The sequence below is a fragment of the Anguilla rostrata genome, chromosome 15, assembly GCF_018555375.3.
Source record: "Anguilla rostrata isolate EN2019 chromosome 15, ASM1855537v3, whole genome shotgun sequence".
Classification (NCBI taxonomy): Eukaryota; Metazoa; Chordata; class Actinopteri; order Anguilliformes; family Anguillidae; genus Anguilla; species Anguilla rostrata.
The window spans coordinates 17949369-17963616 of record NC_057947.1 but is presented as its reverse complement, the minus strand read 5'-3'; the positions used below and the strand labels follow the sequence as shown (position 1 = coordinate 17963616).

Sequence of the window (14248 nt, the reverse complement as noted above, 5' to 3'; positions counted from 1 at the left end):
TTCACTCATCCTACCAGGGGCGGGGCCTCCATGTCTACGTGCATATCAGTTAACTCGATCCAGCTGCTGGACTTGGACACCCTGCATACATGATATCTCTCTCCTGTTCATCTGGATCCCGACACTCACTGACATCATGGATTTCCTCTGACCACACGGGGGGGGGGGGGGTGTTGGTGTAGACCTACTTCTCTTCCATTTTTCCGTTCCATCTTGTACAGCGGCTGGAAAAAGCATGGAATAAACTTAACATAGTTTCTTTTCATGACCCACCACTGTCTCTCCTTTCCAACTGTCAGATGCATATTTTATTTTCTTCTCCATTCCATCTCCATTAACCTCCCCATCCCTCTGCCCACCCCTGCCCCCACCAAGCACAAGTGGAGGCATAGCTTACCCTCTACAAGTCACCCCTGTGCATCATTTCTGCATCAATTACAGGTGCTAAAGTAGCATTTACCAAGAAACCCTTATTGTTTTCTTACCTTTTCCTCCCTCCTAACCCTCCCCCTTCTGATGTGTCCCATCTGCTACTAGAAAACCGTAACAAATGCCAGAGCTCGACGGGTTGAGTTGCCTGCTCTCCCCTTCATAATTTATTACATTATTAAAGTAAAGTGTGATCCAGACTCTGTCCCATCCCCTTTTTTTCAACCAATCTCTTCTCATCTTTTTCCCCAGTCTCCTCTTTTGTTCACACATGCTTCTCTAGATGTTGTTCCTATCGCTCTGCTATTGCTCTCAAACAGGTATAGATTGCACCTCTCTACAAAAGCTCTCCGATGGCCTATAACTATTGTCTACAGTTGGGGATATGGTATATATTTCCATTATATTTCCATGAGATGTTTTCTCAGAATCCATTTAATGATAGATTCAGAGCTTAAATATGGTATTCCACAACTGAAGGCAAGTTGTATTTAGTAGTATGGACAAAGACTACTAAATACAACTTACCTTCAGTTTTGGAATACATACTGGCTAGGCAGAGGTAGAAGTCCATTATGAAATGCTGGATGAAGATTCATAAGAGGTTTAAGGTATCTTAGGAAATATAACTGATTATGTGTCGGACCACCAGTCTGTATCTGCTTGTTTTCTCACATGGACTTGTGGACTCCTCTGCCAAAAAGAGGAAAATTACCTTTTTGTCAAGCCATGTGTGAAACAATTATCCTCATTCCACCACCACAATAATCAAGCTTGATAAAGTAATTAGTTAATTAACCCTAGCCATCTCAGCCCAACATCCTCAGCTGTGGTCTGAGAGAAAACTCAATCCATCGAGCCTGGCATTCCAGAGTGATGCTTTCCCTTAGTTTGTCAGCCTTGAAAAGATTCTCTACATGGGCTGTAGTGGCTAGAAGCATTGAAAAACAGGAAGATGTTTTAGAACACGTGGAAAGAATTCTTCATTGCAAAATGTTTAATGCATTGCACATTTTAGATGTCTGTGGGGGTTTTCCAAACCAACCACCCCTCCCACCCCTCATCACTGGTGCTGCAACCACAATGAGGGCATTACAAGTTAAATGCACTGTGTTTGGCAAAAAGTCTTCTGACATATGCTTTTAACATATAATTCACATTGTTTGACACTATTGCAGTCAACCTCCAAGCATTTTTTGATGTCATCCACAATCGAACAATAATTCACAGCAGTTAGGTGTGGTGTATCAGCAAGGCAAGGAAGACTTTAAATCAATTGTGATTGATCAATGGTCATTTGTGATTGTAATGATTCTATTGTACATAAAATTAAAATAATGTTCTGTTTTTAAAGCATTTATATTATTATTATTATTAATTTGGCAAGCTACTACCCAGAAACTTAGTGCTGCGGGCCATATAAGGAACACCAGGGCATGCCATAAACACCATCTGAATTGTCATAAAGACTCTGCTGTACGTGCTACGTGCTGTCAAACTGATCATGTTGTACCTCATCTACCTTATATCATACACTAACCTTGTTAGATCTTCTAAATTGTCTGAAAATGACCCTTCAGTAATGTGTGCATCCTGTCATAAACTGATCCTGCTGTGTCAGATTTGAAGTAAAACTGCAAATGACACTGAAAATGAAGCAGAGGGGAGAGTTTATTGTATGCAGTACAGGAAACTCAGCAGAGTTCATTGCTCCTTATGAAGGGTGAGGCATGCCACAGACTTTCATTCAATCTGGAGTTCATACAATATGCATCTTTCAACCACAGGTGATGCCCATCAACATACAATACTTCAAGCAAGGCCCCACCCTTCACTCAGCAGAAGCTGTAATTATTGTCACTTTCCTGTAATCGTATGGGGCGAGATGAAAAGATGCATCTATAAGAGGCAGAATTATCCAGAATATACAATCAAAGCAATGCAGACATTGGGGAGGAGAAAAATCAGTTTGACTTTGTCCTGAAAACGAATGATAGTTTTTCTGCAGGACAGTGAGCAGACAGGCTGCTGCTGGTGTGAATGCACCATGCAGAGGGCAGCAGGGGGGTGGAGCTGTGGGGGGGTCATTCAGCATGCACTGCTCCACCCCTCTGGAGTACAGTCAAACACTACTCCAAATACAGAATAAAATTTTCCTACAAAACACAAAAAGTTTTTCATAATCTATACCTTAGCATTTCTCATAAACATCCCTCTTGAGTTTCGTTACTCAAGAGCTGAAAAGAATCAAGAAACAGACTGTTGCAGCGCCCTCTAACGGCCATAGAGGTGTAGTGCCAATACCTGCATTGGATCTGTGTGGAGAACAGTCTAAGAAAAAAATCCCATTGAGCTTTAGAGGGTGTGACTTCAGCCAAGTTGACAGTTCAGGAGGTGAAGATTCATGCTCTGATGTTGCTTCAGACAGTGTAAATTTGAGAGCTTACAGCTTATGAAATGGAGCGTCATGCTTTGAGTGAAGCTGAAACGTGTGTCTGGGGGTGGGGGGGTGGTCATGCTGTAATGTAGTACAATATATCGAGATTAAAAAGGATAGCTTAGCATGTGGTTTTCAGGTTCCTTAAAAAACCTACGTTTAGTAATAACTGGAGTGAGAAAATACAATATAATTACAGATGAAATTAAAAGCCCCAGTACATTACAGCTCATACATAAAAGCATGTTCTGGTGGAGTGGTATAACCCACACAAAGGTTTCATTACATACAAGCCATATTTACAGTAAATACACTTTTGCAGATCAGTTCCTCAACAAAGGAATATACAGATCAAAATTATTATTTTTAATTTTTTTTTGCTAAATAAAGCCCTTTTTTAAATTTCGGTTTCGTCTAATTCGTTTTATATTGTTTTCTGTAAAGAAGAATCAAAAATAACTGGTGACCAAAACGGCAACTATAGAATAGCACTGAATTTTTTCTAAGATTCTCATTTTATAAGCTCAATTTTTTAAGAAAGAGATTGTCAGTACAGATAGTTAGCTACAGTTCTTGCTGTCCACACAGCAAAGTGTCAGACTTCCAGTGCTGTAAGAACCAGCCCTCTGAAGCCCCTCACCTCCGTTCCCCATAGCAACAGAGACCACTCCCTCCCTTTTCCAGCAGGAAGTAGAGCTATTGGCGCCCAGTCTGTCACTACCTCCTTGGTCCCATGTGTAAATCTGGGAGCTGCTCTTGGGTTTAGGGGATAGGAGACAACACAGGGCATCGGGTCTCCCTGTCTGGAGGGTGGTGTCAGTACACATAGCCATCAGGGAATGAGAGTCCTGTGAGGAACTGCTCCCTGGCGTCTGGCAGAAAGGGGGCACTGTCGTCGTAGCGGGCGAGGGGAAGGGTGTTGTCCTCGCTGGGTACAGCGTCGGGGTCAGGCTTCATTCTGGGTTTCTGGCTGTCAGCGAGCGTCATAGAGATGAGCGCCTCCGGCTCGCACACAAACTTATAGACATACCTCTCCCCAGCCACCTGAGAAATGCAGACATGGAGAAGGAGAAAGGCATCACTGTACTGCACTGTGTCTCTACTGTGCCGCTAACATCACAGAAACGTCTGTTCATGCTATCTGTAGCTTCTACATGATGTCACAATTAACTCTGCTGTACCTTCTGCATAATGCCCTTCTCATAGTAGTAGCGCAGGGAGCGACTCAGCTTATCGTAGTTCATGGCTGGCCGGTTCTTCTGCAGCCCCCAACGACGGGCCACCTAAAAGACAATAAAGAACAATTGGTAACTGTCTCACACAATCACTTGGCTGCAGACACGTACTCAGTACACAGATACAGATGCAAACACTTTGCAAGTTTTGTGTTCAACAAAAACCAGGAGACAGACCAAGTCAATTTAAGAGTGAAAGATCAAAAGCACTGACCTCCTCTGGATCAATGAGTTTGAACTCCATGCCTCGGCCAGTCCAGGTGATACAATGGCCATTAGTGGGGTCGTCCAGCAGAGTGACCAGGAACTGCCAGAGCTGCAGAGAGCCCCGCCGCTGGAAGGGGGCGCTGTCACGGTACACACCAGGCTCCTGCTTCACTTTCACTGTGTGGGGAGAGGGAAGCAGAGGAAGACTGTCAGTACTGCGCAGACACAGGACTGAGAATAGCAATAGTAAACAGCAATAGTAAATATCACTGTGCTGATCTGAGGTGGCTGGTACAGCAAGTGTGCTGGCCCGCATTGCATGTGGAACCATCTCAGCACTGATTAAAGTGGTTTTCCGGGTTCAGTTATTGCTGTGTTTTTATTGTGGAAAGCCAGATTAAAGGTCGGCCCAGAAGCCTGAGCAGCAGTAGTTTGGGCAGCCCTGTGTCGCATGTACCTTCCAGCTTCTCAGGAACCACACTGGCGTCGTCATAGTAGGGGGGAGACTCTCTGTCAAAGCCAAAACCTGCAAATGTAAGGGGGGAGGCAAGTCAGAGGATTGTTGGAAAGCATTTTCCCACTGAGAGGCCGTTTTAAACAACAGTAAAAAAAAAAATAAAATAAAATAAGTTACAGGCCCCTTGCATAACTCTGCCTGATGCAAGACATCCTACACAGAAAAACTTAGTGGAATCAGATACAGATCAGATCTGTCCTCTGGATCATGCCCTGCATTGTGTTTTAATCCTTCAGGCCAATCTAAATGTCACAGTAATTATGTTCCCTGTGATATCCAAACCCAGATGAGATCCCTGAATGTATGCATCATTTCCCCGCATTGTGTCACTTACGGTTGTGGCTGCTCTGGTAGAAGTTGGCAGCTCTCCCAAATGAAGATTGACAATTGGGCACTTCTGTAAAACGAGAAAGGACAGACCATCAAGGAGGCGCATGGGGCTTTCTCTGCTCTTCTCACACAACCTCAGTCAGATATTTCAGTCTCAGAGGAATCCTTTTTTCCTTTTGTCTTCAGATTTTACTCCCATTCTATCCCATTCATCAAAAGGTTGAGAGCTTGGACAACTGTATTATGCTCTCAAATCACAGAAGCCTATATTTTCATCACATGCCACACAAATATAACAGCTCACCAAAAGCACATTTTCCTCATACACGCAAGGTTTTTCATGGCCCATTGAATTTTGTTATTTTTCCTCAGAAGCCCAGTTTATGGCAGAGGCAACGGTGCTTACGCAACATACTATGATGCAACAGCAGGACTGGAGGGGCCCCAACATCTGGGAGGAGGTGGCTAGCACCCACGCTAACCCCTCAGCATTTCATGCAGACTGCCATAGGACACTGCAAAGAGTTGTACGCACCGATCAGCAGATGTATATCACTGAGGACACAAGTCCCTCCCCCTTCAGCCTTTTCCAATCAATGGCCTACCAGCTGCCTCTCTGAATCAATGACCTCTTTACCCCCCAACCCCCATCGCCGTTTAACATATAAAAACGCAATCTGGGGCATGCGCACGCCTGTTCATACAAACACACATGTACACACGCACAAGCTCACACACACACACACACTCTGGGCCTTTATGCTGACGTGGGTATTTAAAGGCTGTCGAAGGCTAAGCGGATTTAAAGTTACATCACTACTCTATCCACAAAGAAGACTGAAGAGAGAGACCAGAACAAGAGGGGGCAGGTTAATCCACTGTGTGTGTGTGTCTGTGTGTGCGCGCACACATGTGCACGTGTGTGGGTGTGTGTAGGAGGTACGAAGCTTCTATGACCATCTGAACAATTATCATCATTACATAATCATCATTCTCCATTTTAGGCATGGATGTCCTGATTTTCTGTCTCACTTAAACTGAAGTGTGAATTTCCCAAAATAGGTTTACTGCTGGTTTAGTGGTAATGTATGGCAATAGTAGTTGCTATGTCATATACTGTAAGAGAGAACCCTGTACAGTAAAATAAGGTATGTTATTAATTTCTCCTGCAGGAGCTGACTATTGCTCTCCTCCCCCTTACACAAGTGAAAAGGCACCAAGGTCTTCTTTATAAAATGTGCCAAAGCTCTGAGTGCTGTTCATTGAATGTGATATTTGTTATTAATGCTGTTCATTAATTGTGCTAAGAGCTGTTGGGCATTGTGTGCTCTGGTCATCCTTATTTTGGGGCAAATACCTATTCATTAACATGGAGCTGCTCAGCTTCAGCCACAGAGATTGGTTGGCCTTAATGGCTTCATTTATGGGTGTGGCTTTGAGGCCCTGTCCCACCCCTGTGTGTCACTCACCCGAGTCAAAGTAGAACTCCTGGGGCTCCTGTTTGATGTGCGGGGGATGGAAGGCAGTGTGGGGAGGGGCCATGATAGGGGCATTCTGCTTGGCATGGCAGGGCTCCAGCAGCTCCTGTTTAAACCCTCTGGGGGGCACGGGCACAAGGGGCTCTGACATTTGGCGATGATAGGGTGGTCGGCCATCACGGGCCGCAGCGTGGGGCGGTGCCTGCGTCGAGAAGGCGGAGCACCTCGGTGTCTCGGAGGGAGGGTATGCCAGACAGGGCTCTGAGAGTTGTCTGTGGAACCTGGGGGAGGAATTTTTCCATTTCAGTCTCATTAATCCCACACATTTTATCCACTGGAAACAAAAGCATTATGGGGAAAAATATGTAGCTTTGTGGGGGTTTTGTGGCACACCGATCGGTTTCCCAGCCAAACAAAATAATCCAGTTGATCTCCATTCAAAGGCAGCAACAAGCCCCCCATATGAGAGTCTCATCCCAGCACTTCAATGATGAAAGCTTAGAGCACGTTTCTGAGCAGATCCTTAAAAAAGCTGGTGGGTAGGTCTACTCACCTGTGCTCATTTCTATAGGCTGTAGCTAGGCGACTGAGTGGTGGGCAGGGCACTGCAAAGGACGGGGTCTTGCTGTTTGGGGGGAGGGCCCTCTGGCTGTTCCCAGAGGTTGGAGCCTCATTCAACCTGTGGAGGGGACAATGTGCCAGGGGCTGGGCAAGACCCGTGGGAGGGGTCCGGTCATGGAGTGGGTGCATGCCTGCCATGTGGGAGGGGCCAGGTGTCAAGCCAGGTGTGGAGGGTGAAGCCAATGGCCTAAACCCAATGGCTGGTTTTGTGTCATAGGCACTGCAAAGACAAGAATGGGGATACGTTGTAACAGGTAGCCAAGACAACATCTCACCATCTCATTAGTGCACAGTGGGAAAAATTTCAACATAATTTCTATGGTTGACCATCTGTCTGCTGTCTGAACTGAACGTGGCAAAATGGTGTAGCTGGTAATAGTTACAATAAATAGAGTGACTAGGATACAGAGAGACAGTGTATGAATGCTTCTAAATAATCACGAATTGCAGGGTTTGTTCCAGGACGCACCTGTAACTGTAGAGACACATCTCTCCAAAGGGTGTGGATGCCTGGTCCCGCCCACAGGGGGACAGGTCATCTGAGGGGCTCAGCTCTCGCTTGATCTTGGTGGACGGGGGACCATGCAGAACTGCTGCAGAAACAAATGAAGGAGCATGTGTATTCAGAGCCACACAGTCAGTGTGGGATTCAGACTTCTTGCACACTATGAGAGGCTCCTCTAGATAATTCTGCATGACCAAATGGCCTACACTGCAAGGATGGGCACAGTACTACCAAACTGTGGCAGTATTAGTGCTAAAGAGTACTGTATGTAGCAGAAGCCACCAACAGGTGGCTACAGTAACTTGCCTATAAACCCACACCTCGTACAAATACACATCCATCTTTACGGAAAAGTGAGGAAAACCTGGGGGAGCTGCAATCAGGATGATCTGTGGGTGCGGTGAGGGCAGACTCCTCCCCAGCAGCTTATGTGCATGCAAGCGTGAGATGAGATTAGAGGCTGCACTCATGTGATGCCCTACAGGGGATTGTCAAGAGGCCAATTCACCTCAGAATGGGGGAAAAAAAACTCTCCAGATACAGAAGAACGATGTGTGCGGTTTTGCGCAAGTACATGAGCATGTCTGTTCAAGCAAGTGAGTATGTGCATGTCGGTAAGTGAGTGCGCGTGTGCTTGCGTGGTAGCAGAGTGGTTTTGAGGTCTTGCATTAGAACTGCAGATGGCTGCATTGACAACTGATCCGCAATAAGAGGCAGCATCAGGACGAGGCACGTTCCCATTAGCCCGTGCAGGTCGGATCAGTTCATAAATGCACTCACAGAAAACAAACAAAGGCTCTTCACCAGCACACACACTACGGCAGCAGCACAGCCGTGCCACTACCACACTCAGGGCAGAGGGGTTTACTGTGCAGGCCTCCTTCTGAAGAGGGAAATGTTTGTGTGGCTTCCCTGCAGCTAAACTAACTTCTCCAGCAAATCAGTGCTCTAGTCTCAGCGCAGCTGCTGTTCAAATCTCTGAAATCCCACCACAGAAACCATTTCTCAGCATGTCACTTGAAACATTGTCTTCCCCTGCATACACATGGGGCTATTTCTGCAGACATGCTGCAGTTAAATATGCATACATGCATGCACGCAGACACACACTCATGTGGACCCACCCCACCACCTCCTGGTGGAGTCCTTGACACTAAAAACTGGCTCACCCCACTTCCCAATCCACCCCCCCTCCCCCCAGCTCCCCATTGTTTAAATAATACAGTGAAGGATCCAAGGTACTCACGGTTCTCCAACTGGAAATCTGGGACAAACTGTTCGTCATCAGGCACCAGGGCTGTGGAGACCAAAGTGATGCAAATAAGAGAAGCATCCTATCAGGCTGTGGTATTTTTACCCCAACACAGTGTGTCCACAGTGTAGTCAAAACTGCGTGCACTCTGTAATCAAAACTAGTGGGCAATAACTCACAGCACCAGCAGCCAGCTCTCCACAGTTTTACCACTTTCAGAGAAAGTGTACTGATCCCAACTAAGCTGAGACATTGTCAGTCCCTGGCCACTGGCCTGCTGACCTGATTCAAAGCTAAACAGCTTTTTGGAGAACACCTAGGGCCTGCCATTTTGTATTTAAGAATGTACCTCTCACTGAAGCATGAAAGTTATAAAGCCACTTGGAGAAAGTCAGAAATCTGAGTCCCAAAGGGTGTTCAACTGGCATTCAAAGCAGGCACGCTGAACCACTGGCGCTTATGTGGTAGATTTAGAAATGCTTTGCCAGGAAATATTATTTCCTCTTTCAGAAAAACTGTGGGTGGCTTTTCTGAAGGAGTCTACAGAGTTTGTACTTTTACAGTGTGGGCTGCATTTTTGCCTATAAATAAATAACGCACAGATATCCACAAGTCATCAGCATGGATGCTTATTTATAATGTACTCCATTGTTTAGAGAAAGTAAAAATAGTGTAAACACCAGGGTCAGGTTTAACATTAAGCCAACCTCCCACCCTCCATATACTCTCTACAGACTTTTAATTGAATTGAACTTCTAATTGAATTGGGTCATGCTTAATCAGGAGTGTTTTTCAGATATGATCTCCTTTAAAAAAGCATGCTCTTTAAAATGCATGCAACGTTCAAAATAAAATATTTAAGGATTTTATGGGGATAACTACTGAAATTAATCCTAGTTTTCTTAACGAAAAAAACACCTTGCAAGAACTGCTTGATCATTTAAAGCATGATGCTGAGGACAGAAGGCCAGCGATGGACAGACATGGCCCAACCATGGATTTTCTAATGCCTATGCTAAAACAGAATGAACCCCTTGACAACCCCCATCCAATTAATTCAACCATTCCACATCTTTTCCATTGTATAGATTAGAGATTAGAGATTTTTAAAAAGACAGCTCACAATGTGTGGATGATAAAAAACTGAATATTCAAGAGATGAGGGAGGGGAAGAGGTTGGTTGTAACAACACATCAAGTCTAAACCGCACAAATCTGTACTATAAAAATCACTGCACTCAATGATGTCTGCAAAGAGCTCACCTTCTGCGATCCACACTTCCTGCAGCTGACTCAGGTCCTGGAAGAGCTCTACAGATGGGAGAATGGGAGGGAACAACAAATTACTGTGATGCATTATGATTATCATTGTAATCAACAGATAAAATAAACATACATGTACAATACACTCAAATACAAACAGTGAAGACATGTTAAACATAAGAAATAGTATTCATACTTTAATACTTCAATGCACTGCTCAGAATAAGTATTTGAGAGACAGCTTTGAACAGTATAAATATATTAAACGCTATTGCGTCTTGGAAAGCGAATAAATCAGACTGCAAGCAAAGGTGCATTCAAGATGCCAGTTTTCTGCCTTGAATGCTATGCTTACTGTAAATGATTTGCAACTATCTTTGAGGCATTGTTGTGCTCTGTCTTGTGGGTGCGCAAGGGGTGTATCCACATAGGAGTAATATATTTAAAAATCACCATCACAACATACACAGTTGGTATAACCAGCAGCCATGGTAACAGTACTCTGTAGCCAGACATTCAATAAACACCATTTCAATTTAGAAAAATTGCTTTACAACAATCATTGCAGTACAGAAATGATTGTGGGCACTGATGAGGTCATGGGTCTGGCATGGAAAGATATCACAAGCACAGTTAATGGGTTGGGTTTTGTCTACAGGGGGCCAGGTCTATCATGAGAATGGCTGATTGAGCGTAAATAGGTGTGATTACCCTCTGTGTCCTGAGCGAGGTCAATGTCTACACACTTTCTTTTTCTATCACTGATTGGTCTGCAGCACATCTCCTCCACAGAAGAGGTCTCCTACAAAAATGACAGAGGGAGATAAGCATTATTATGCTTTCCCCCCAGACAAAATAAAAGGTTAGAGAGAGTATCACTGATATCACACACATTCAACAAGGTTCAGCCAAACAACACTTAGAATTGCTTCATATAATGAGCCATTAAGAACAGATATGCTAAAGAATCAAGCAGTATTTAATAACCTGTGTTCTGTCAGATGTACATATTACTTGCATCGAGTGTGGGGAAGAAAGGAACATACACCAATAGTTACATTATGGGGAGGACTGAAATAAAACCCACAATAAGACTTACACTGTGGGAAGCAAGATTAGGACCTAAACTAATACTTACACTTACACTGGAGGGCAAAAAGGGGACTTGTTGGTCATAGAATCCATCCATGGTGCCTTGTCCTCTGTGCTTCCCAGAGGGGATCTTGCTGAGGTCAGCCTGTTCTTTCTGCAGAATGTAGAGAAATGCCGCATGTGAGAGCAAATTCCCACTTTCTAAATGCCAGCCAGAAATCTGCATTTCATTCCACATGGGCAAAGCTGGCTTCGGACACGGTTCACAAGCGGTGATTCGGCGCGTGAGCCATAACACCATCTGCTGTCCCTTGCAACAGTCGCAAGCATCTCGAACCCAGCGGGCAATTACCTGGCAGACACAACCCTTCAATAGGGACAGCTATCCAACTGTATACTATGTGCTTACACATCTAGTTATAAACGCAGAACAGACTGTACAGGGGAAATGTTATTAGTCTCTTTTTTTCGTTTTTTATTGCCATCGGATGTCTACAGGATACAGCCAAATGCAATACAAGCATAAATACGTACGAGGACTTTGATCACTTTAAAACAGCACAGTAAACAGTTTGTGAGTATGTGCGAGTAGATGCGAACTGAAAATGTACGCCGAAGTCAATGCATACTCCATCGACTTGTGACACTTTGGTGTTGCCCTTGGTGGTGATGCATTACAGAACATAAATATAATCGAACCTACAAACAAACTAGAATCCATCCATCTGCTTCTTTCATATAGAAATCGCATAATCTTCAATAAGAACTACATTAACGAATACAGTAGCTCAACTTGATCACGAGTTGGTCATCCCACATCAGCAATACTCTCATCTAGTGCTGAATTAAACATATAAAGCTATAGTAATAAAACAATTTAGAATAAGAACCAGTTACAGCGTAGCCCATTCACCGAACTTGCACTTCAAGTTAAGAAGTCGTAACTGAGAAGAAACCCTTCAATAGGGACTATAAATTAGCCTATAAAAACTAACCGCTGTTAAATTCCTAGTGTAATTAAACTTTTCCTGAGCAAGACTCAATTTGGCTGTTTGTTTGAACAATAAATAAAATCGCGGGTTGTGCATGTATCAGAGGTCGTAATTTAAGTACAGTAAAGCGTTACAATTTATGGAAAACAACTTCTGTTCAAAGAAGGGGGAGAAACCACAACTCCGTCCCATCCGTCACTTGTTTTTCTCAATGAAGTGAAACTCGATCCCTGGGAGGAGAAAAAAATCTACCTCCATTCATAAATCAGAAGCAGACAAAGCTTCTACTGAACTCGTTGATTATATACAAAGTAAATATATGCACGATAGATTACATAAAACACCGTCCAATGCATTCTTCCTAAAATACAAAAAACACTGCAATTTAACGCAAAGAAGCAGAAAATGGTTTCCAAAGTAGCGTACATGTTCACCTAGAGAAAATGGCGTTCGCTTTAGCTGAATGCTAATGGTTGCTAAAATTTACAGCTGCAAGTTGGTCAACTTGATCAATGTCGGCATATTGTTTCACGAGGATTTACGGATTTAGAACACAGATTATTTTCACAAAACAAGACTCACCCCGCAGGTCTTTGTGTGTTCTCTGAGTCTATTGCGAAAACGGAATGTTCATAAATTCCAGAGAAAATCAACACGAAGTCTCTGCTCACTGATGAGCTAATGTGTTTATTCCTACACTCCAATTCTCCTTTCTCCGGTTGGCTTAACTGACCACACTTCGACTCCTCAAATACTGAATGAGCTTTTGTCAATGAAGTGCGGGGTTTTCCCTAAGGCTAGTGAGCCATGCTTTTTGCGCTCTCATTGGCTTACAGTTAATAATATTCAAATTATTAACCAATGGATGTTTGGAACCTACTAACTCGTGCCTTAATCGCTAGAAGACCAATCACGACGTTGATTTTGCATACTTTTATCGTGACTGGTTTCATTCAGAAATATGTCCCCAAGCATAGCGCACACACAGGCTTTAAAGGGCAAGGCGTCCATGTAATTTTAATACAGTACATTATTTGTGTTTGATGCGATTAAAGTGTAGTTCTGTTTAGATTTATTACAAATTAAAATTACCAAAAATTTTGAAGACAAACACAACTAAACAAACAAAAACGTACATTAAGGGTTTTGACTCATAGCACACCTCGTTGTGAATTGTCAAGTCCTCGAATACGTATGTATAGTATATCCATGCTATATTAAACAGATACCTGTGCTTTATTTAAGCATTGAGTGAGAGCCCCTTATTTACAATACTGTCGAGATACAACAAAAAGAACAACGAGAAGAACACCAGATAAGACAGCATTCAAAGAACAGATAGTTAAAACATTAGTTAAAATTCATTAAAAATATTTGTTTAAAGGATTACAAAATAAATAAATAAAAATAAACAAAGTAGTAATAAAACATTTATTAAAACATCAAATAAAACAATTTAAATCAAAATCAATAAGATTCAATATTAAGTTCTCAGTGTCTTAAAGGCAGTTCAAATTAAAGTTTTTTTTGCAAATCATTCCAAGTATGAGGGGCATAAACATAAAGCAAAAAATAGTCTGTCCTAGGACAGACTTGGTCTTGGGGACCTGGAGTACAAGCCAGTCCTGTATGTAAGCGTGTGTGATAATTTACAGTGTTCCAATTCAAAAGTGAAATTATAAAGATGGTGGCCTACCCAGAAGGACCTTCTAGATGAAAACATTGCAGTGCAGATTGCGCCTCACATACAGAGAGGGCCAGCCAACCTTCTCATAAAGAGGACAGTGTTGTGTGCCAAATTTATCACCTGTAATGAATCTTAGAGCAGAGTGGTAAATAGCATCTAGAGGTTTAAGGGTGGGAATGGTTGCATGCTTGCTGCAAATAATGC

General features: G+C 43.3%; 1 protein-coding gene across 3 annotated transcripts; it reads right to left on the bottom strand.

The window, feature by feature from the left end:
• Positions 1–2082: 2082 nt before the first annotated feature.
• On the bottom strand, positions 2083–13132 carry LOC135240727 (ETS translocation variant 5-like). Of its 3 annotated transcripts, none has more exons than XM_064310620.1 (13): positions 12940–13132; positions 11412–11519; positions 10985–11075; positions 10274–10321; positions 9006–9056; positions 7724–7847; positions 7187–7474; positions 6625–6914; positions 5160–5222; positions 4766–4834; positions 4316–4485; positions 4048–4149; positions 2083–3910 (listed from the first exon to the last, which is right to left on the bottom strand). In XM_064310620.1, the coding sequence occupies exons 2-13, from the start codon at positions 11460–11462 to the stop codon at positions 3683–3685; spliced, it is 1575 nt and encodes a 524-aa protein (XP_064166690.1). In that variant the 5' UTR covers positions 11463–11519; positions 12940–13132; the 3' UTR covers positions 2083–3682. The 3 variants fall into 3 exon arrangements, with proteins under 3 accessions (XP_064166690.1, XP_064166691.1, XP_064166692.1); XM_064310621.1 differs by having other exon boundaries at positions 7724–7844; XM_064310622.1 differs by having other exon boundaries at positions 11418–11519.
• Positions 13133–14248: the final 1116 nt, after the last annotated feature.

Excerpts from the sequence above, each read along its gene's own strand:
- LOC135240727 (XM_064310620.1), bottom strand. The coding sequence starts at position 11,462 with ATGGATGGATTCTATGACCAACAAGTCCCCTTTTTGCCCTCCAGTGTA. Across the intron at positions 10,322-10,984 it reads CCTCGCTCAGGACACAGAGG|AGCTCTTCCAGGACCTGAGT; the intron begins GTAATCACACCT and ends TCCCATCTGTAG. Across the intron at positions 4,486-4,765 it reads GGTTCCTGAGAAGCTGGAAG|TGAAAGTGAAGCAGGAGCCT; the intron begins GTACATGCGACA and ends CTCCCCACACAG.